The 24767-nt window shown below is 37.5% G+C and overlaps 1 protein-coding gene across 2 annotated transcripts in view; it reads right to left on the bottom strand.

Moving 5' to 3' along the window:
* Positions 1-24767, bottom strand: part of Epg5 (ectopic P-granules autophagy protein 5) — a 474230-nt gene that overhangs the window by 191982 nt on the left and 257481 nt on the right. For both annotated transcript variants that reach the window (XM_067119916.1, XM_067119917.1), the window contains one exon: positions 20626-20724. In XM_067119916.1, coding sequence (XP_066976017.1) covers positions 20626-20724 — 99 coding nt within the window. The remainder of the gene's footprint in view (positions 1-20625; positions 20725-24767) is intronic.

The following is a 24767-nucleotide window of genomic DNA, read 5'->3' as shown; positions in this document are numbered from 1 at the left end:
TCAGAATGCCCGGGCTTTACGGACATTATAATGTTTGCCGCAAAAAAGAGAGCAAACATTGACCCCGTCAACACTCTACTTCTAGAATCTGATAAGGGAGATTATACTCTCAGGAAGTATGATGCATAGCAGCAAAGAACTAACATCTTTCTTGAAGGCATCTGAAGCTCAAACTGTGGCTACTAACCTAACGGTTACTTTCTTTAGATCATTGTTTGAAAAATACCTCGCCCCGGCCACTATTGATGTAGCTAAATCAGCCTTATAGTAGGTACTTCTGATTAGCTTAGCTTCAGTTGCCAGAATTTCAAAGCTATCGGCTCTCGCTAGAGGTGATGATCATGTTGATTTCTTTAATATCCCATCCGGAGAAGTCCTCCTTTCCCCTGATCATAGGTTCCTAGCTAAAATGAAGACCCTCAGGACAGGTGGTCCCCCTAGGAGGTGGTGTCTCCCCCTTAGGACCAACCCTTATGCCCATTATATACGTTAAAGTCTTATCTACAAAGAACTCCACAGTATAAGTCGGGTCCTCTTTTTATCAGGGAAAGGGTGGAACTCTTTCGTTGAGTCCCAAAAGTTTACGTGCAGTGGCTACCTTTACTATCTATTTTCATAATATGAATTTTGCTTAACTTACCGAGTATATGGGATAGAAATCACCTCTAGCATTTAAACCACTATTTAAATCACTCGAAGCCCTGAAATTTTCTGCGGTGGCTGTGGGGAGTGTCATCTCCTCATTTTAATTATCCTTATCCTTTTCCTTTCCCCCCCGCCCGCCTGCCTCATTTATTTCTCTACCTGCCTTTCTGGATCGATCATGCCTCGCTGCCTTGCTCCTCATACTCGATACTGTTATACCTGATTATTGCTTGTCTTGTGATTTGGATTTGATATGTTGTGGATTTAGATTTAGTCAGAGGTACTGAAGCAGTTTTTATTTTGCTTCATGTACCTCATATATTTTTGTCTTTCAGTGGTATCTCATTGCTTTTAGGTTTAAGTTTGTAATTACTGGTTATTCTATTGAATTATAGGGGCCTTTTATTTTCCCCTATTGTACTATATGTTAGTGTTTCTACCTTGTTCATAGGTTAAGTTTGCTATTTCATTGTACCCTTTTGATGTGAGGTGTATTATGTCACCAGTATTTACCTATAGTTAAGCCCAATTTTCATTGTTGAGATATTTTTATTAAATCTATTTTTCCATAGCATGTGTGTCTTTCCAGTTACCTTTTGTATTCTGTTGTAGCTTTGCAGTCTTGGCATGATTCTCTGACACTATTTCACCGGGTGACACGGGGCCGAGCTCAGAAAAGGGATTTTGACAAAGGAAAAATCTATTTCTGAGTGAGGCCCCGTGTTACCCAGTGACCCCCCAGGAATATTTTGAGGTACAGGTTTGGCCCCCCCTGCTGGCTCATGCCAAGCCTGGGGATGGTGCTAGTCTGGAATGAGTTCAGATGGCGCTGGAGTCGCCGCGTGGCGGGCTGGGGAGCGTGGGCGCTGGTACGGCCCCTCACTCTTCTCGGGGATATTGACATAGGGATGTCTATAGAGTGTGGCTCTGTGGTTGTGATTCCTTCACTCACCCTTGGTTATACCGACGTCTTCATTAGAAGACGCTTGATCTGGGGTAGTAACTCCAGCATTCCTGAAAGCTTTTTCTCTGGTATATTTAGCAATATTTATACCTAGAAATTCGAGTTAGTAATGGAATTTCACCGGGTGACACGGGGCCTCACTCAGAAATAGATTTTTCCTTTGTCAAAATCCCTTTTTTATTATTTAATGTTATTTAATCTTATTAAACTTAATATTATTTGAAAATTAGTACTGTAAATCATTATTTTATCATAAAATGTATATGTAGGTACAGTACAGTATTTAGTTACGAAAATATGAAAATACAGAATATTGCTCTATGAAAAAAATCAGCGAATGGGTGAGTTTCCCCACGAATAATTTATAGATAGGTTCCACAGAAAATTCCATGAATTGCCGAGTCCATGAATTTTTAGAATGTGAATCCAGGGGAGTTGATATATATATATATATATATATATATATATATATATATATATATATATATATATATATATATATATATATATATATATATATATACATACATATACACATATATATATATATATATATATATTTTAACAACCACTCTCCCTTTCTATCTATCTATCTATCCATCTCTCTCATTCTACAAGTATCCTTTGGAATAAGAGAGAGAGAGAGAGAGAGAGAGAGAGAGAGAGAGAGAGAGAGAGAGAGACTCGTTGCCCAGGTGCTAAACCACTTCAAGGTCAATGTGTCACGATGATTGATAGTTGGGCCTTCATCCCTCCCCCAAGCTGGAGACATGAAAAGATTAGGGAAAACAATTACTGAGCTAAATTCTTTCCTGGTTTACTATATTTTCCTTAATGAATGATATTTTGCTGTGTTTACATTAATATATGAAAATTAGTAAATCATCTATTTATCAAAAACAAATATACTTGTTATAAATGCATAAAAATTCCCTCTCTTCTCAGAGAGAGAGAGAGAGAGAGAGAGAGAGAGAGAGAGAGAGAGAGAGAGAGAGAGAGAGAGAGAGAGAGAGAGAGAGAACTCATACATTAGTAACAGTACATACACAAAGCATCAAGCTACAAGCTATGTGATTGACTACTTTCAACCCCTTCAGCCAATAGCATGTTGTCAGAGGGAGAAAGAGAGAGAGAGAGCTGTTTTCATACAGTGCATATTATGATGATAATAGATCAATACGTATCGAGGGATTTTACTTCAACATTTGATTGATATTTAGCTGCATTTACATTAATATTATTAAAAAATTAGTAATTTTCATTTCATAAAAATGTATTTAGTCACAACAATTACATGAAAATACATTAATTACTGAATATTGCTCTAAGAAACAATCTGCGAATTAGTGAATTTTCCCGATATATTTGGAGAATGTTTCACAGAAAAAACTGTAGGTATTTCTAAGTATTAACTCTGCGCCTGTTTTTACCTTGGAAATTGGTTTTTCCTATAAGTTTAGGGCTGCTGATAAAGGAGACGCATTTGTTTGTTGTCGGCCAAGTGTTATTTGCCTCCTAACTCTACCGAACAGTAAAGGGGGACTGTGGGAATTCGGGGTTTTGGGTGGGGGAGAACATTCACAAATGAAGCGAACATGTTTACATCATAGAAATGTACTCCAGAAGTGTATAGTGCCAGGGAGCCATTCGTGGTGGGGAGGGAGCAGCTGAGGGAAGGGGAGGAACGTGGGAGAAGGCAGGGAGAGAGTTCCTCACGTCCCCCCAAATGTGGGGGAAGGTGAGAAGCCGCAGTGGGGGCAAGCAGAAGGTTCTGCACAGAGGCAGACTGTACTGGCACCAAGGAAACGGGGGGTGCAGAGGATGGGTAGGAATGCATCAGGAAGAATATCAGGCCGGCAAAAAACAAAACGTCATCTCCTTTACCAACAATCCTAAAAGTATAGGGAAAACAATCCACATGAGTTCCGGATACACTAAGAAACCAAGCCCCAACAAACTTACCTTAGGGACTCTGAGCCTGCTTCTGGGGGAGTAGAGTGCGTTTTGCCACACACGAATGCTTTTTTTCTGTATATCCAGTCTGTACTCACTACTGCACGGGGGGCTGAAATTCTATTTTTTTTTTTAAAGGCCGTGATCTTGACGCAGCTGAATTACTATCTAGTAATTGCCGTAATAATGTATGTTAAATTCCCAGCAATTCACATAACAGTTCTCGCAGTTAACGGGCAAAGGGTTGCGAGTTATAGGCTCAAAGGAGCGTTAAGTTTACGGCAAGGAATCAGCCAGTGTACTGAAACGAAATACGCAGTTATTCAAATTATTAAAACGCAGGCCTACGTTGGAGTAAAGCTAGTGGTGGGTTGAGAGAAGAGGGGTTGGGGGGTAAATGACGTCAACGTGAAAAGGAGGGAAAGGGTTTGTATAAGAATCTGCAGAGGAAAGTAGGAAACTTTCCGAGCGGTAACGTGTAGGAGAGCGATAATGCACAAAGAGTCTGAAAGTTGTAACACACACTAAACGCTACAGCAACCAAAAGGAAAAGCTTTGTATAGGTTATCTCAATAATCTAACCAACCTAAAACAGTAGGCCACGTTAATTAAATGAGGGTGTTTATAGCAGGAGTAAAATGTAGGTTATTATACTAACCAAACCCACCTAACCCCGCAGGCCGCCTTACCTGGCCAGGGGAGCTTTGGCCCTCGTGGACCCCTCTTTGCTTAACACATATTTTATAGGTTTTTATAGTAACTAAACCAATCTAACCTAGTAGGCCGCGTTACTTGGCTGGGGAGGGGCTTTGCCCCTCCTGGACCCCCCTTTGCTTAACACATAAATTATAGGCTTTTACAGTAACTAAACCAACCTAACCTAACCTAACCTAGTAGGTTGCCTTACCTGGCTGGGGGGGGCTTCGCTCCCACCCCATCCCCCCTTTAAAGAAAACCTAAATTAATTAAACAGAACAAAGTTAAAGTAGTTTAACAGAAACTGTTATAGTTGACGGAAGGGTTATGAACTGTTCCAGCGCAAACAGACAGGTGCAACAGTTGGAAATACGGCGGTCTAACCTCTGAGGATTGCGTATGAATAACCCCACACCCCCTCCAACGGTGGGAGAAACTTCTCAATTCCTCCTGAAACCCCCGGTTTCCTCAAAGTTCCTCTGGGGTGCAGCCCCATTCCTCAAGGCCTATCCTCAATTGTAACGCCGATTTGTAAGGTAAAAGTCACTTGAGGGAATGCATTAATGTACAGGAGCAGTAATCATTGTGAATAAAGAACTCAAAATAAAGGCAAGCAGAAAGAAAAGCCAGTTATAAAAAATGAAAATACTAAGAAATATAACCAACTCGGAGTATGAATCCAAACGCTGTTTCACCCATTCCTAACCATCCGTTTGGGCTGTAGTACAAAGAATTAGGAGGGTCTTCCTCAACGTACAGTTAACGGTGTAACATGATTGGTTGGATAAGTATTTATAGGCTTCGGAGACCCCAGCTCCCCCTTTTTCATCAGTAAGGAGTCAGGCTGTGTACCAAAAGCTCCCCTATAAGAGTGCGCATGCGTGGCAGCATTTGAAATAGCAGTAGTGGTGAAAGTATTTGTCTTTGTAATTGGCTACCTTTGTTGTCTTGTTCCTCCCGTGTTAGTGTAAGGGTTTTTCGTCTCTGTAATACCTTACACAGCAAACTTTGATTGCCTTCTCACCAGCCCCCTGTGGCCTACCCCACCCATAACCCCACTTTCCCTAAGGGTTCCCTAAATTGCAGGATAACAACAAGCAGAGGAGCAAATCACCCTCTCCCGGAGGTATACCCCACCCATAACCCTGCTTTCCCATCAGGTCCCCTAGCTTGTTGGATGAAGTTCTGTGGTTATTTACAATCATTCGACAAAAACTGAAGGTAGATCCATAATTAGCAATCAAAAAACTGTAGAAAAAGTTAAGTTAGAAGGATATCGCTGCCGCGGAGTTACTACTTAGTTTTACCAAACTGTGAATGACTGAATCCACAAATGCTAAACAGTGATCTAGTGGGGGGCCACGGTGTGTATATCTATATATATATACATACACAGTAAACCAACGAATCCGCAAATACTTAACACTTCTAAAAACACTTAGAACTGCCTATTTTGATAGTTTAAACACACAAAAAAATCTAAAAATGCTTATACCCAAGTATTTTAATAATTTTATCACAAAAGGTGCATTTAGTCATGAAAATGATATGAAAATACAGTAATCAGTGAATATTTCTCAGTGAAAAATACAGCGAATGGGCGAATTTTCCGCAAATAATGGGTAGATACGTTCCACACAGAAATCCGCGAATACGTGAGTCTGCAAGTACAGGGGGTCTACTGTATATATATATACAGTAATATATACACACATGCATACAAGTAATCCTTCAATTATCCGGATTAATAGAGGTAAGGGTCCATCAGATAATGGAAAAATCTGAGTAATGGCAAAGAAAAAATCTAGGGGTGTTCAAGGACAACTCTTCCTCACCTAACATTGTCATTACCATATACTGTAACTGAAAACACTGAGCATGCTTATAAACAACAACTATCACACTTTAAACTGAAAACTTTATGCAAAAGGCAATTATCTACCTTTTTAACCATTTTTGTAACAAAATATACTACATGAATACACTTTGAATAAATGTAACCCCTTTTTCTCTCTCTAGTAAATGACACAGTTCGGTAGGCAGGTAGCCGACTCGTGTTTACACACAGCCTACCATGTTCTTATGACCATTAATGTGTTTTTATACAGCAACTTCCTTATCAGTTGTTAACATACTGTATTACAATACAAAAGATAAAAATGTGTAGGCTGTGTGTACTATAGTCCAGGTGTTACACACAGTGTCTCTTTGCAAAAGTTAAATAGTCTATGACAGCTGTATTTATTTAAGATAAAGGTAATGGTAATGAAACGGTTATTTTACTTAAAAAATCCATTTATACTGTATTATTATATTGATGTTTATCATTGTAATATGTATAAAAAAAGAAACGATTGACCAGCCAGTTGTAAAGTTTACACTCTCAGAATGAACTGATTGAGCCTACTACCAAAAGAATTACGAAAATGATATTTTAATTGCTAAAAGAAATGAATGTATTAATGAAATTATTTTCATTTTTATACATAAATGTAAAACAGGTATATATGCATATTCCCAAAAGTTCATGACACCATCAAGTGAGCGCGTGCATATGTAGGCTACATACACGTTACCATTTTGATTTGCTTTACTTGAATTACTGTACAGTTTTAATTATAAGTTTAGTTGACTCTAAGTATGATTATCACACATATAACTATACATAAAAGAATATTTTATCACTGTTGATATTTCATCTCTAATCACAGTAAAAAAGATTTAAAATGCGAATTTCATATGTAGGGAAAACATAACCAAACAGGTTGTACCAAGTTCCCTGACGGCATGGAACGAGTGTGTGCATACGTATGTAACCTATGCACATGATTGCGTTTATCTTCTGGTTTGTAAAACTAAAAAAAATATGATAAAATACAGTAAAAATATAAATAAACTAGTGTGGGTTACTGTATTAGGTTCTCTCTCCCTTTCTCTCTGTTGTTTACCTGTGCAGTACATATCCTTTAATGAAATATCAATTACTGTACCATAAACATGAAAACTTGAAACTCAACAAACTCCAGGAGGTTCATGACGCCACTGAATGAGTGCGTTCATACAAAGATATGTGTTGTTGTCATATTTTTTGCTTTGCCTGATTTACTGTACTATTTCATTACAAGTTTAGTTGACTCTAAGAATGATTATCACATATTGTAAAAGTACACAAGAATATATCTTATCATTGTTGATGTTTCATCTCTAATCACCATAACAATATTTAGGATGCGAGTTTCATATGTTGGCAACACAAAACCAAATAGGCTGTACCAAGTTTAATGATGGCACGGAATGAGTGTGCACATATGTGCGTACCCTATGCACACGATAACATTTATCTTTTTGGTTTGAAAGAGCAAGAAATGGGAAAATTCAGTAAAAATACTGTAGCATAAAATATGGATAAAACAATTAAAGGATGTGTGTTACTGTGCTTAAATTTTGATCTCTCTCTCTCTCTCTCTCTCTCTCTCTCTCTCTCTCTCTCTCTCTCTCTCTCTCTCTCTCTCTCTCTCTACCCGGATCGACCGGGATTCTCCCATATTCTTGTATACACAAAATTTTAGAAAAATATTATGTTTTAAGTAAAATGGAATTTCCATTTTTTAAGAAATTTTAGCAGTGGGCCAAAAGAGAGAGAGAGAGAGAGAGAGAGAGAGAGAGAGAGAGAGAGAGAGAGAGAGAGAGAGAGAGAGAGAGAGAGAAGTAAGTATAGCTTAGTTTTACCAGACCACTGAGCTGATTAACAGCTCTCCTAGGGCTGGCCCGAAGGATTACACTTATTTTACGTGGCTAAGAACCAATTGGTTACTTAGCAACGGGACCTACAGCTTATATGTATTATATATGTGTGTGTGTGTGTGTGTGTGTGTGTGTGTGTGTGTGTGTGTGTGTGTGTGTGTGTGTGTGTGTGTGTGTGTGTGTGTGTGTGTGTTAATGGCCCTTCCCAGGTCAACAAGGGCCATCTTTTATTGATGTGTCTGTTTTAAGAATCAGTCATCTTACTTCTTTAAAATGTCTGTGGTAGCTGTGGCTCATCCCTAGGTCAGCAAATCCCTTCTCCTTTGTCGTCTTCTCTCACTGTATCCATCTTTACACAAAGGCCTACTGGAATTAAACACTGACATACAAAACTAGACTTTATTTGCAAATTTAACGAAAGTGATTCAGCAAAAGATACGGTCATGAAATGGAGTGATTCACACCCCCATCCAAGGAATTCATAACTAAGGGAAATACTGTTTCACAAATAATTCTATACCATGCAATACCAGTGAATAACACCCTGACCATCAAACAATGTAATAAGGTCATAATTTTTACAGACCACAACATATGTCATATAGTAAAACACCACTTCCAAATATTCGTCCTCTCGGGACAAAATCAGAATTCCTGTTGAAAGAAACATATCTTTATATCAAAACCTGAAATGGTGCTAAAAGCCATGCATTTTCAAAACATAAAAATGTCTAATGGAGCATTATGTAGACATCGATCAGTTTCACTACTTCCCAACCGGGGGTTTTCGCTCTAAAATCTGGAAAAGATATAAATGTCACTGGGTGATCTTACTTACTTTTTCTATGGCCCAGATAATGTATCTTCATAGTGGCGATTTCTTTAACACTACACCAGGCTAAAAGCATATATCAGCCACTCAAGATCGAGGCAGCCTCCCTGTGAGTCACTGTTCCTCTCATAAATATCCCATGGGAGATCGCGCGCACATACCCCACCAGAACCTGGGCACTTCCGGCAGATCGGTTTAATGTTCTCTCCTGCTGTTCCCATGTGCTTGGATCGTGACAGACCCAAATGCGCTTGCAGTAGAAAAGCCACTGCCAGGCCAGCACATAGTTCTCCACTGCTGACCCAAGTCAATCCAGACTTAATAGGAGCTCGGACCACCTACACTCTAAATGCCCTCACCCAGATACAATAACTGTCCAATCGAAAGTTCAGTAAGGGCCAACTCCAAAATCATAGCAAAACATACGCACTAAATACAAAAATTATGTCTCGTAAACACGACTGTTATTCCAATAACAGTTCACATATGGAACGCAACACTTGAAATCTTGCATTCTTGAAGGTCTAAATATTCTGGACGGCTTGCAACCGTACAAGCCCGTGCTTCTCTTCACATCTTGAATTCCTGGTGATCCAACTACGCTGAACGGCATGCGACTGCACAAGCCCATGTTGAATGCTGCGCTCTCGAATCCTTTGCGCCAAACAGATGCCCCCCAGCAACGATGGTGATTTGTAGACATCCTGCCCGACATCTCTCCAAAAAACCTGGATCCTTTCATGAAAGCGCAGGCGTCTCGTAGACGGGCCCCATATCTAAATTGTATCAGTTGAGGCTCATAGAAGTCATTCATCGGGCGCTGCTGCGCAGAAGTGGTGTATAACGTAAGATGGCCATGTCAACAGTCAACCCGAAAGGTATCTAGTCTACTCACTATGCCATGCTATTACTGAACCTTAAAACCACTATGGAAAAGGGTCATATGATACAACTGTGAAACGATTCTAAGTTGCTAACTGGAATTTCCACAATCAACCCCCTATCAGGTACATTAACTTTAAAGATACTACCTATACAAATACTTCCCAGTAAAAATTATCTGAGAACCCTACCAACACACTGAATTCATTAAAGGCAGTTCTAAACATCTGAGAGGTAAAATATCTCGTAAAGTCATCAAAGTTTTACCCTGGTTAGCAAATACTGCCGATACCTGCTCAAATCTCAGCAAAAATTGACATACTGGCAATCACTCCTATGATCATAAAAACTACAATTACCAATGGCATAGCCCTCATGCTCCTTCTAAAAGAGAACTGAAAAATCCAAATTTGGAATTCATATTAAAGTCTTCCTAATCCTACCCTAAACCCAAACTGATTTACCCAAACCTGTAACAGATCACAACAGATTGCGTGTGAAATACTAATTACCCCAAAAAAATACCTAAGTAATAAAACTTTATTCTGTAACTCTATACTCAAAGATATTGCGTCAGACAACTACTACACATCATAATATTCTTACAGAATAACACACGGGCCTAACCTCACTACGAAATTAGCCCATGTCACGACTTCCAAAAGTCATGTGAATGCGAGACTTCAGCATAAAAAGCAAAAGCAAAAATCTCTAAGATACCCGATCTCGAAATGGGAAAGAAAAAAACAAAAAAGAAATTCATTTATCTATAAAACTCTACGGTATTCTGCACATAACTTTAACTAAGTGTTGCAACACATAAGAGCAAAAACTGAACTCGGACAACTAAAGATTTGTAAAACTCTATGGACTAACGTCCTCCCAAGTTAAAAAAACAACAAGTTATGCCCATTTACAACCCATTAAAAAAAAAGAAAAAAGAAAAAAATGATCATACCCACAGTACAACCCAGGAATTAACTCATACGTTTCCCATTACCGTCTTTTTAATTTTAGATATGTGTGTCAATTGAGACACACCCGTGTTCTCATCTACAACAACAAATCTATTCCCCTTCTTTGCTTCTACCACATGGAAAGGACCATCAAATTTAGGACCTAGCTTATAGTTCAACTGATTACTGACATTTATTTTCACAAAAACCCTATTTCCCACAGCAACTTTAACTCTATCTGGCTTTGCATTGCTCCTATCCACCATGTCTTGCTTTTTCATTTCAAGATTCTTAGCAAGACGCGCATATCTCTCTTTCGCGGTGTAAACAAGCGCCCTGATTGTTTCATCACCCAATGGAATAGGCAACAAATCGAACGCACCCCGCGCTGGGTAACCAAACAGCGCCTCATTAGGAGACATTCCAATGGTATCACTAACCATCGTATTTATACTATGTTGCACCTGTGGAATATATCGATCTCAATTTACATCGTTACCCCCTATCGTCATCTGAAGAGCTTCAATGACCTTCTTATCTCCACGTTTGCACATCCCATTAGCCTCTGGTCTATACAGAATAATAGTGACCTTCCGAATGCCCATTACATCAGCAAGACACTCTAATTTCCTATTCACAAATTCCCTACCATTATCTGTAATCAGAACCCCATAATGTCAAATATACCCGTTAAAGAATGCAACTGCCAACTCATCGGCTGTTTTATGATTCAACGGAAAAATCTCTATAAACCTAGTTAAATCGTCACAACCACCAACAGGTGCCTATGGCCATAACTAGATTCACAGAAATTGCTCAAAAGGTCCATGTGGACTCGTGATAAGGGTCTGGTAGGAATCGGGAATGAACCCAACTTACAAGAAACTACCCTTGATGGCATTACAAACTGAACAACTTCTCACAAAGTCTTCTACCGATGTGAGCATGTTTTTCCAGAAGAATTGCCCCCCTGCATTCTGATACGTTTTCTCAAGCCCCAAATGTGGACTGCCAGACCTACCGTGAACAATATCTAGCACCGTAGGTAGTAAACTCTTAGGAACAACTATTTGTGTCGTATCACCCTTATCCTCACTGTTCCTCAGTCTGTATCTAATCTTCCTAACAAATTACCCTCTAATTCAAGCCCTGCAAAAGGCAGCTTATAACCCTTCCTAACTAATTCAACTCTAAGAAATGCCTTTGCGTCTCCCAGAATCTCATCATCTTCTTGCTTAGCTTCTACTAAACTAATATCCCAGTCTATGCAATCCCCGGATACATAACATACATGAGTACCATCTGCATCAGAAAAACTTCTACTAAGGGTGTCTGCTACGATATTATGTCTACCCTCTATATACCTAAATTTAGCAACAAAATCCCTGATTGTCAGATACCACCGAGCTCTTTTTGGGGAAAGATCCGGCTTATTAAAAAGATCCAACAATGCCTTATGATCCGTCAGAAGCTCTACTTGATTGCCCAAAATCAACATTTTAAAGTGTATTAAACCATAGCCATTCATTACTACCTCGTGTCTTAAACTGTAAAATGCAATTGGATGAAGTCTTCCATCAAACTTCTACATAAGGCATGCCCCTATACACTACCATCATAACTAGTGTCCATTACCAACGTGAAAGGACATTCCAAATCAGGAAACTTCAACACTGGGGGATTCACTAAGGCATCCTTAATCTTCTGAAAAGCTACTTGCTGTCCATCTTCCCCATACAAACTGCACATCATCCCTAAAGACATCTGTCAAGGGAGATGCCAGAACAGAAAAACCCTTCACAAATCTACGGAAAAATCCAGCCATGCCTAAAAATGGCAGAATCTGCTTCTTATTCTTTGGAGTGGCAAAATCTACAATTGCCCTAACTTTATCATCATTTACTCTAACACCCTCTTTAGAAATGACATGACCTAAATATACTATCTGCCTCTTCAGAAAATTACACTTAGCGAATTTTATTTTCAAACCCGCTAACCTAAGCCACCTAAAAACCTCCCTAAGAACTTCTAGATGTTCCTCTACTGAATTAGTGGCAACTAAGATATCAATTGTATAGATATATGTACTTCCCTAACAAGCCATGCAAAACTGTATTCATTTGCCTAGTAAATGTCACTGGACTGCCTGATAAACCAAACGGCTTTCGCGTGAACTCATAATGCCCCTTCGGCAAAGAGAAAGCCGTGTACTCTTGACTCTCCTCGCTAAGCGGTACTTGCAAATACCACTGCATCAGATCAATTGAGGAAAAAATCTTACCCCAATCTCAACAAATAAATCTGGCAAACATGCCACAGGGTAGCGATCAGGAATGGTTTTCTCGTTCAACTTCCTGAAGTCTACACAAACTCGGACTGAACCATCCTTCTTAGGCACCGCCAACAATGGAAAATTAAAAGGTGAGGAACTGGGCCTAACGATGCCTTCTTCCTCCACACTTATTAACCTCTTGCTCCATCTGCTCTCTAATCTTAAAAGGAATCCTATATGAAGGAACAAAAATAAGCTTAGTTTTGTCCTCCAACTGAACCTCGTGTTTCCAACACATTTGTTAATCCTAGCTTGTCCCGTTGTAGTGCGACTATGTCCACAAACTCGGCCAGAACGTCTTCTACACCGTTAGCATACTCTTTATAATCAGCAATGGCTAACTGATCCTTAAAAACCTGCCTTCTAGCCTGTAAATCTACTTCTGAAAAACTACAAAAATCCCTGACAATAGCTACTGAATTATCTTCATCAACCCAGTCAACAAAGTTGATTGCATAAGTACCCTTCTGATAATTGTGAACTGAATCATTACAGTTTAGCAATTCCACCCAAGTGTCCCCTGAACTTGACACTCTATTTATAGAACCCGTACACAAAACCCCCTTCAGCTTTTCGCTACATTCATCCACACACATCTGTCTGGATTTATGCACTCCTTTCACTTGAACTTTCACCATAGCGACCATACCAGGACCAAGCACCACATCATCCATCAAAACTCCCTCATAACACCTCTTATCCACCGACATATGTTCCGCATCCAACCTCAGATCCTCTTGTAAACCCGATCCATCCTCATCCTCCGTCCCAGTCACATCCGTCCCCTCATACAACACAAACACCCCAAGTACTCCCACAGTTATACCGCATACCCCCGCATGAACCGAGATCTTTCGTCTCCGACATGCTGGCTGACCCAGTAACAAAGTATTCCCCAAAGCAACGCCCTTGTATAACAAAAAATGGTTCTGTCAAAGATCTACCCCCCAAGAGATAAATCTACATCTACGTATCCCAAAACCCGTAACCTATTTGCTTGAACATCACATACAGTTTCTTTAGTGGGTCTCAAAGAGTGATCGGAAAACATCGATCTGAACAACTCATAATTCATCAAATTAATAGAGGCGCCCATATCTATAAAAACTCTTACATTTATACCATGTACAGACCCAATTATGACTGGCTTTGACCCAGAGGGTTTTCCCAGAAGTTCTATAGCCCAAGAAACACCCATCCAGTTTTCCTTTATAACTGATCAGTCTTTAGACAACGTCTACCGATCACAAGATCCCCTTGAAAAATCTGCGTGAGGAACTTTCTTATCTGAGCAACCAAAACTCTGAAATGCAGGCCTACTATTATACTGTCTCCAAGATGGACAGGACCGCCAAGGATGACCATAACTCCTACAAGTGCCACAATGTTTAACACGACAAAATCTCTTAATGTGTCCCTGCATATTACAATTAAAGCAACAACCCCGTAGAATCCGGGAACTCAAGCCAACCATCGATTTATGGCTATTCCGACTTTCAACAAAACCCTTCAGACCCCGGACTGAGTCTCCGCGCCCTACACAACCATATGCTGATCTAAGGAATCTCTGATTACTATTTTCTCTCCTCATCTTTGTAGCTTTCTGCTTCGTAAATAAATTCATTAACTTATTCTTGGCTGATCACAAATGCAAAAAATTCCCAAGTCCTGCAAAAAGACACCCCTTACAGAAAAAACACAAGAAAAAACAATTTCCCCTGAAAGAATTCCCATACAACCAGAAACCCTGAATGTAACTCCCTTGACTCTAACAAATAATTCCCGAAACTAAAAAGAAGGTACTAATCAAACCGACCACTCAATCCAAAGTTAATTAAACCCATAATTAAAATCAAAATTAACTAAACCCTCAATTCAATTCAACATTAAGCCCAAAATTATATTCAAAATTAATTAAACCCAAAATTAAATTAAACCTCAAAAGTTTTGATAAGGATTTTAATTCATCAAATCATTTTATTGAACTTGTCAATGGTACTAAAACTAATAGTAGTGTAAAGGGCACGGTAATTCACACAATGTACAAATAGGGAATGCTTTGTGTGTACCATCATATATTTTCTGTACACGCCGCTACTGAAAGCGGTGCAACTGTTATTTTTACCCCTAATTATGCTAAACTTAAAGAAGCAGATGGTACTATTTTTGACACTAAAAAGAAAGGGAACTTGTATTTCATTAATAATTTTGATCCCCCCAAAAAGTAACTCTCAAACTGTACTCAAGTGTAAATAATGAAATTTTCTTTGATTCTAAAGAACTAGCAGATGCCAGGTTAAATAGAGAAGTTGTTGGAAGCCTGATTTACATCATGATGGGTACTAGACCTGATATTTGTTATGTTGTGACAAAGTTATCACAGTACATGTCTAACCCCTCCAAAGCAGATCTTAGTTTAGCAAAATATGTTTTGAGATATTTAACAGGCACTTTGCATTATTACAGTATTTAAAATTTTCTAAATCTGTTGAAGAACTGAAAGTGATTGGCTTTTGTGATTCAGATTGGGGTACTTCCAGTGATAGACGAAGTGTCACAGGTTATTGTTATCAGATCTCTTATTTCCTGGAAATCTAAGAAACAAAGAATTGTAGCATTGTCAACTTGTGAAGCTGAATACTGTATGTACCTGTGACTTGTGCCATCCAGGAGGCTAAATTTTTAAATCAATTATTTGTTGATATGCTAGGATGTGGTAAGCAACCAATTGTTTTACATGATGATAATCAAGGGGCAATAACATCGTCCAAGTATCCAGTACATCACCAAAGATCAGAAAATAACATTTCTGATATTTTTACAAAGACTGTGTCCAAACAAAAACTAGGTAAGTTTGGTAAGTTTTCCTAGTTTTGAGTTTAAGTGGGGGTTTTAAGTATAAACTCAAGACTTGCAATATGCTAGGGATATTAAAGTTTATTTAAGTTTACCATCTATCTTTATGTTTACCCATTTTCTATGTTTAATCACTAGCGCCTCTGCTGGCAAAGATTGTAACGTGTGTAATTTGAATTAGAAGGGAATAAAACACAGTGTTTTGGCCAGTGAAATAAATTATCGGCCTTTTACTGAAGCATCTTCCTCATCCCACCGTCATGGCGACCTCATTGCAACACATTGGACATACTTAAATCTTTGTATGTACTTTGTTGCAATATTTCATTTGTAATGTCATCAAAGCAAAATATTTTTTATATATTTTTTAAATAACTTTTCTTTACTCAAGTTATAACAAAACTGATTCATCAAGGAGAGGTATTAAAATATGAGTCTAAACATATGATTCTCAGTTTTGTCTCCTTTATGATTTGTTGATTTGTTTAATTTTTAAATTTACCATCTGGCAGCAGCAAATGTGAAGTCTGTCATTTGCATACCAGAATATACACAAATTCCACCCTCACTGACGAAACAATGTAGCAGTTGCTGTTATGTGGTTTTTCGTCTGATAACGTGGTCATATAGCGATATCTGGCATCTCTCTGTGGCCACACTGACTACACATCTTTCTTTGTAAAAAAAAAAAAAAATAAAAAAAAAAAACAACACTTGACCCTTAAACGTCGACTGGACGTATCATACGTCGACTAAAATTGTCTGTTGGGTGCCGAGTGGACGTACCGTACGTCGACTACAAAAAATTTCAACCTTTGGTCAAGTTTGACTCGACCGAAATGGTAAAAAAACGCAATTGTAAGCTAAAACTCTTACATTCTAGTAATATTCAATCATTTACCTTCATTCTGCAACAAATTGGAAGTCTCTAGCACAATATTTCGATTTATGGTGAATTTTTAAAAAAAACTTTTTCTTTACACCCGTGCGGTAACTCGGCTGAAAATTTCAGAAATTCTTTCGTCATTTTGTCGTAAGTTTTGCACTGTTTTATATTAGCCGTTACATAAAAGTTTTATATATGAAAATGTGTGCAATTTCATGTAAAATACAGCAAAATACAACCCATGGTTGTAGCTATTATCACTTTGGAAATATTTTCATATAAACCACGATAACTGCCAAAATTTCAACCTTCGGTCAACTTTGACTTGACCGAAATGGTAAAAAAACGCAATTGTAAGCTAAAACTCTTATATTCTAGTAATATTCAATCATTTACCTTCATTTTGCAACAAATTGGAAGTCTCTAGCACAATATTTCGATTTATGGTGAATTTTTGAAAAAAACTTTTCCCTTACGTCCGCGCCAGAAATTCTTTCGTCACGTTGTCGTATTGTTTGCACCGTTTTATATTAGTCGTTACATAAAGTTTCATATATGGAAATGTGCGCAATTTCATGTAGAATACAACAGAAAATAACTCATGGTTGTAGCTTTTATCAGTTTTGAAATATATTTTCATATAAATCATGATAACTGCCAAAATTTCAACCTTCGGTCCACTTTAACTCGACTGAAATGGTAAAAAAATGCAATTATAAGCTAAAACTCTTACATTCTAGTAATATTCAATCATGTAATTTTCATTTTGCAATAAACTGGAAGTCTCTAGCACAATATTTTGATTTATGGTGAATTTCTGAAAAAAAAAAAACTTTTTCCTTACGTCTGCGCGCGGTAACTCGGCCGAACATCTCGGAAATTCTTTCGTCACATTGTCGTAATGTTTGCATCGTTTTACATTAGTCGTTACATAAACTTTTATATATGAAAATGTGCACAATTTCATGTAGAATCCAATAGAAAATAGCTCATGGTTGTAGCTTTTATCTGTTTTGAAATATTTTCATATAAATCACGATAACTGCCAAAATTTCAACCTTCGGTCAACTTTAACTCAACCGAAATGGTCGAAAAACACAATTGTAAGCTAAAACTCTTACATTCTAATAATATTCAATCATTTACCTTCATTTTGCAATAAATTGGAAGTCTCTAGCACAATATTTCGATTTATGGTGAATTTTTGAAAAAAAAACATTTTCCTTACGTCCGCGCGGTAACTCGGCCGAACATCTCAGAAATTCTTTCGTTACGTTGTCAATGTTTGCACCGTTTTATATTAGTCGTTACATAAACTTTTATATATGAAAATGTGCACAATTTCATGTACAATACAACAGAAAATAACTCATGGTTGTAGCTTTTATCAGTTTTGAAATATTTTCATATAAATCACGATAAATAGAAAAAATTTGACTTTTGGTCAACTTTAACTTTCGACCGAAATGGTCGAAAACTGCAATTGTAAGCTAAAACACTTACAGTCTAGTAATATTCAATCAATTAGCTTCATTTTTCAACAAACGGGAAGTCTCTAGCACAATATTTCGATTTATGGTGAATTTTTGAAAAAAAATTTTTTTACGTCAGCGCGTTTAATTCATGCATCATTTTGTGATAATATTTTCTCTGTGTTGCTTTGATCGTTTTACAATTTGTTATATACCAAAATCATCGCAATTTAGTGTACAATACAAAGAAAAAAACCTGTTAGCTTTAACCATTTTGCTCACAGCGATTTGTATAAAATTATATATGAAAATTTTTTTGCACTGTCATATATTTCAATATTTATATATGATAATGATATTTTTTTCATTTCTGATGGTTACATACTAAACTTCATGCAATGACAAAAAAGGAGCCAAAAATGAACTCTTAATCTTAAAAACTAAGCGTGCTGTGATTTTTGAAAAAAACTTTTTTTCCGCTTCAGCGCTAACTCCCAACGCCGCCGCATACGGGAGACGTTTTTGTAAATAGAGGCTCGGCGTTTAAGGGTTAATAACATTAGTTTAAATTTTGGTAATTAAACTTTGATAATGATAAAAAACTACCACAAATAGAATATACACAAATATATTTTATATTTAATCCTTTAATAATAAAAGTTTAAAGATGTATCAAAATTTGTAAAGTCGAATCGAATATCCATCTCCTACTGATAATCAACTTTGACAATTACGGAGGTAAATTATGCGGATGCAATTGCAACGGCAACACTGACGTGTAGTCGTTTACCCACACTGAGTGTGGTCAAGGGGGCAATGCTGCACTGCAGTTAGTTGGACACTAAAACGCGGAAAGGAGAGCTGTGTTTTTGTTATTTCGACTCACGAAGGTAGCAAGAATGTAAAAGGAATTGACGAAAGTCAGTCGAATTAACAAAGAATATCACACATAACCAAAACAAACTTTAGCACCTTACATTACTGTTGTTTACCTACCTCCCTACACAATCTCTATCTTACAACCAATGGACCATGAGATCATTGCCATCTTCAAGTACTACTACCTTAGGCACTTGCTTAAAAAGAATACAATTTTTACATGGTAGTCCTACATATAAATGAAGCTTGGACTGAAATTTCAACCATGGGCATGAATGGCATTTAGGAGCTGTGCCCACAATCTGCTCACGATTTCAGGGGCTACACAGACGTCGACATGAACAAAGTCTTGGTAACAATGAGCAGTGAGTTGAAAACGGACCTGGAGGAGGATTTTGTCTTGTTACTTGAGGCAGACAAGCAGCCACTCAAGAATGAGAAGAAGACATCAGAATAGAACCATGATGCCTCACCACCAACGAGAAGCGGCAGGTCTTTGTGCACACTACGAAATCCCTTGTGCTTTTTGAGGAGATGGATTCCAATAGAGAATGCTTTGGAGGCGATGCAATACTTAGTTATTCCTCATACTGTAGCATGCTTTTGGATGGAAAGCAGAGCAGCTGAGTTCAGGGCACTTTCAACCAAAAGATAATGAAATTTGGCATCAGCATCAAAGTCAATGCAGGCTCCTCATCCTCCTCCTATAGCCCATCGAGCACACTGATGCCACCCATCAAGTACACTACAATGCATATAAGTTTTTGGGTGGTTTTCTTTGTGTTCTTTGCAATTATAATGTATAACTTTCTAAAAAAGACAATAAAAATTTTAAAATATCAAATGACACTTTATTAACAAAATTACTGGGTTGCATACATGGGTTTATTAGATGTCTTGGTTTTTTTAGGTGAGGTATTACTGTATATATTTCCCATACACATTATTCAGTCAATTATAACCTGCTAAGGTATAGAAACCTACTTCAATCACCGAAATTTGAAAATATGTAATGGAGAAAAGGGAGAAAACTGAAAGGAATTAGAACATGAAAATATGCGATCCTTCAAATTAAGAAACAATCTGGGGAATACTGCAGGCCTTTAAAGGAAACTTTGTTGTCATCTAATATGTAATTAATTCACTGAGTCTGGTATATAGCTCTTTTCTTCAGTTTTTTCCTACGGTGCAGCCAACAAGTTTATACCTCTTGAAACCCCCCTCCTTATTTATTGCAGCAATCTCTGAGCAACTCTTCTGCCCAGCAGAAACAAAAACAGTGAGGCAAGTAATTAACAGATACCTGTAGGATTCAGGTGAAGCATGCACCATATTACTTTTAACCTCAGTCTGTTTGACAAAAGAACAGTTTTCTGGGAGTATTTGAGGACCAAAAATGTAGGAATGTATAAACAATGACACTGTGGTGAAACAATTAACTGTACACAAGAAATACGATTGCGTAAGAAGTCTTTTACATTGTAAACTAGACACTTTAAATATATCTAGAACTCAAGAATCACCTCACCTGCGGAGTAGCTGACACCTGAAGCATTACAGTCAGTACTTCTATGTAGTGCTCTGGGAATTTATAATTAAGCAACGTCCTTAAGTGCACACGATAGAGCTGAAAATAACCAAGTGCACTCGATAAAATTACTACTATACAGGGATCTTTCACAATGATATTCTTAATGTAAAATATGAAAGTTTCACAAATTAGTTTTGTTATTTACAAAGAATTTTCGCTCCATCATAATTTTAAAAAATTATAGTCAGGGCAGAAATCTGCTTAGAAAATAGAAAAATAAAAATCTACTAATTTTTAATTTTCTGATTACTGTACCCTGTTTTACAGTCTGTTAACAGCATAAAGTGCTTCACATATATAATCCAATAAAACCTCTACTTGATACTTGACAATGACCATCAAATACACACCTGCTATATTACAAATTTCTTGCAATCTTTATAAGTTAAGTATGGATACTCTTCATAAAAAGAAAAACTGTCATACTCCAAATTTTTCTTTACAAATCAGCACCTTTAATTTTAGAATCAGATTGTAAAGCAAGATATTGGTCTTATAATCTGATTCTAAAATGCAATACACCCAGTTCCTCGCTGGAATTCTTTTACCTCTTACTTTTTATTTGTTGCTTTTACTCTCTTTTTGACTTTTAAATTGTTAACTCACCGGTCTTGTTACACTAATCATTAACTATGATAATAATTTAAAACCGCCTAACTTACTCCAATTTTTCTCTACTGTTCAAGAACAATTTCTTTTGGTAAGCCCTACTAGAGTGGAACTGTGATTCAGTGGTCTTGTTGAATTTCTTGAACCGGTGGTTTCTGTTTTCACAATGTTCATTTAGACTTGAACCAACACTGAGACATAGCCTGTTTAGATGTCTTTCATAACAACAGAAATCATATCTCAACAGGAAACTTTCATTATCAAATTTAGTGCATACAACACAAAATTTAGTATATTCTCCTTCTTGTATGAAGTACCATTATCTACATTCTGTCAACAATTTTCCATTCCCAACCAAATACAGACAGTCCCCGGGTTACGTCAGGTTCAGGTTACGTTGTTCCGGACTTATGGCGCTTGCCTCACGACGCTGATAACCCCAATTTTTAGGCGCCGTTACCTGGACTTATGGCACTGAAAGTGCTATTTGTTCCCATTATAATTATGATGCTTCAGGTTACGGCAATTTTTGGCTTATGGCGCACCGCCGGGGACGGAGCCTCTGTTGTAAATCGGGGACTGCCTGTATGTTTTCTTTTCGAAACTGCAAAGCTTTAAAGTCTCACTGGCGATATGTGGATAGTGATGCACATAAAGGGAAAATATAATGCTACTTAAAAATACCATTCACCAATGCCTTAATTTTCTTATGTTTTTAGCAATGCTGTCATATGAGACCCACTTATTTTCCTGAAAAATGGCTTGAAATACACACCAAGTAAATTTCAAGGCTTATGTTTACCCAGATACCACAGACTGCCAGTACTTGTACCTAGACAAACTATAATACTGTAACATTACTTGTATTTACTCAAATATCATCATTAATATTACACCTGTACTACTATTATTATTACTGATATAGAAAAATCCCTCACATCCAGCACCCTTGGCACCAAAGACTTGCTGGTTTTTTGAAGTTGCCCGTTACACAAGGGAAATCCTTCTAAAAAACTTAAGTGTATCCTGAACTGTCATCTCATCATTCATTATCATTAACAATGCCTATTTTTTTTCCACCAAACTATTCAAAGGCAGAAAAGGATGGGCTACCTGCAACAATCAGCTTAGGTAAAATTCTTTTAAGATACTCATAGATGACTATCTTAAGCGGGGAAGATGCTGCTGTGAAATATCAACCCCAGAGAAGTCTACACTTTTGGACAGAGTGGAAAGATTCTTCAATGGAGGAGAGCTGACCCTCGGCTCAAGGGAAGCACTCCTAGGAGGTGGTACGGCAATAGAAGACATTGGAAGAGAGGGCCCAGCAGGGTCCAAACACATCACTGTGGAGTAAAACTCCCAACTGTTGTGTATTAACCTTACGTAGGATATTGCGCATGTTGAAGCTCTGCTTGTCTCTGGGGATTGTGGGTTGTTGTGATTTGGGGAGATGCCCACCAATTTTGGCAGCAGCAGGATGTAGCAAGATATATATACCATTAAAGCCAACGGTTAGCCAGCTGTATTATTAACCCTATACGTCGGGCGGCCACGTAATAACTGGCAACGAGATTTAGAACCCGAAGAGGAGGAAAATGGTATGGTAGCCGTGTTTTTGGGTTTTGATGGTTTGTTCATCTTCTGGAGCCAACACCTAGCCTGTGGCGACTGGGAGAGACGGGCGTCTCGGCAACGTATCAGATGAATTGTTTGCAGTGGCTAATGTTTTTTTATTTAATCATATGAAAGCGTAACGTTGTTTCATAGCCTATTATGGTAGCAGTATGCTTAAGCTACTGTGTTTTTGCTTGTCCTGTTGATTTGTCATGTGACCTACATTAGGTCATACTGTGTTTGCTTAGGCTATGATAGTTTTGTTACATTAAGGTAATTAGGCCTTGTTGCTTACAGATTTTTGTATTATGTTACCGGCACGTATCCTGCAATATGTTTATTAAATAATTCAGGAACCTGCAGTAATGATTTTGTTTAAGCCAAATTAATTACCGTATTTGATGGCTTATAAGACGCATGTCTGCATAGGACGCACCCCAATTTCAGCAGGACATTGAGAGGAAAAAAATGCTTCCTAGCCTATGCTCATATGAATTTGGTAAGTAAAAACTGTAGTATTAGGTTATCATATGCATATTGTTTCTTACCAACAGAATCAACAAAAATATTAATAAAGAAGTTATTTACCATATTTATATTTATCAAAATATGTATTATACAATCAGCCATTTACTACAATCGAATGTTTCGTCTGCTGCTGAAAGCTACCTCATAGGTTTACCAATAGATTGCAACACATTCATTTGTAAACATTGTTTCTTACCGGCAGAATCAACAAAAACATTAATAAAGATGTTACCTATGGTAATAATGTTATATATATCCATTATATATTATAAAGGTTATGCTAAAGAGAATGTTAGCAGGAATTGCCAACTACCAACTGAACGAAGCCTTGTCATCCGTAAAGCTCTCGAGATAATCACCAATAGGTGGCAGCACACGTACTGTAAGTCTGTAAATGTGGAATGCGGCGATCCGCTGTAGACGACGATAATGATATTAACACATTTTAATGAAAATATCGATAATAACAACGTAGATATTGATTATAATACTAGCAGTAGTAATTGCGGTGATGGTAAGTGTGATAATGATAAATAATTATAATAAACTTTGGTTTTTAATAGGTTATTAGGATAACACCGAATGTTAGGCTAGGCTACAACATCTATGTGAAGTTTCATGTATAGTTTTGGCCAAAATTCTTATATTTTGAGCCTACATTATGTACATAGGACGCAGGGGGATTTTTTTGGCCATTTTTTGATTAAAAAAGTGCGTCTTATACGCCGTCAAATACGGTACTTTTGATTTATATGTACAGTAATAACAAGTCTGGTACTGAAGTGTATTGGATACGGCTACTCCACAGATTAAAATTGATGCACTTAACCCCTCCAAAATTTCTTTTGAATTGTGGTTGAGGTTGAGTTTATTGGAAGCAAATTTTGCTTATCTGTCATATCAACAGTGTTAAAAATAAAAATGTTCTTTTGGTGTCCGTTGGTACTGAAGCGTTTGCCACATACTAAAACATATGAACAGTTGTTAGTTTTGCTTAAGGCACATTATGATATTAAACCTAGCTACCACAGAAGTTTACTTGCTTTCCAGCAAAGAAGGAAAAAAGGAGGAGAGTTTTTGAAAGATTTGTATGCTGACCTGAAATCTTTGGCAACAGATTGTGAGTTTGGTACGCAGTTTGATGGTCGAGTGAGAGACCAGTTGTTTATGGCTTTAAAGCGTGAAGTTTATTTTGCCAATTTAGCTGCTGAAAACTTAGATTTAAGGTTCATGACCTCTACTCAGATTTTTAAAAGGGTTTTGAATTTAGAGAAAGCTTTTGTTTCTAAAAAGTCACTCCTGTGCAACAGGTGAAGTCCTTTTTT

The sequence above is a fragment of the Macrobrachium rosenbergii genome, chromosome 17 (genome assembly GCF_040412425.1).
Source record: "Macrobrachium rosenbergii isolate ZJJX-2024 chromosome 17, ASM4041242v1, whole genome shotgun sequence".
Classification (NCBI taxonomy): Eukaryota; Metazoa; Arthropoda; class Malacostraca; order Decapoda; family Palaemonidae; genus Macrobrachium; species Macrobrachium rosenbergii.
The sequence above is the reverse complement of the archived record's forward strand: the minus strand, read 5'-3'. Positions and strand labels throughout refer to the sequence as shown.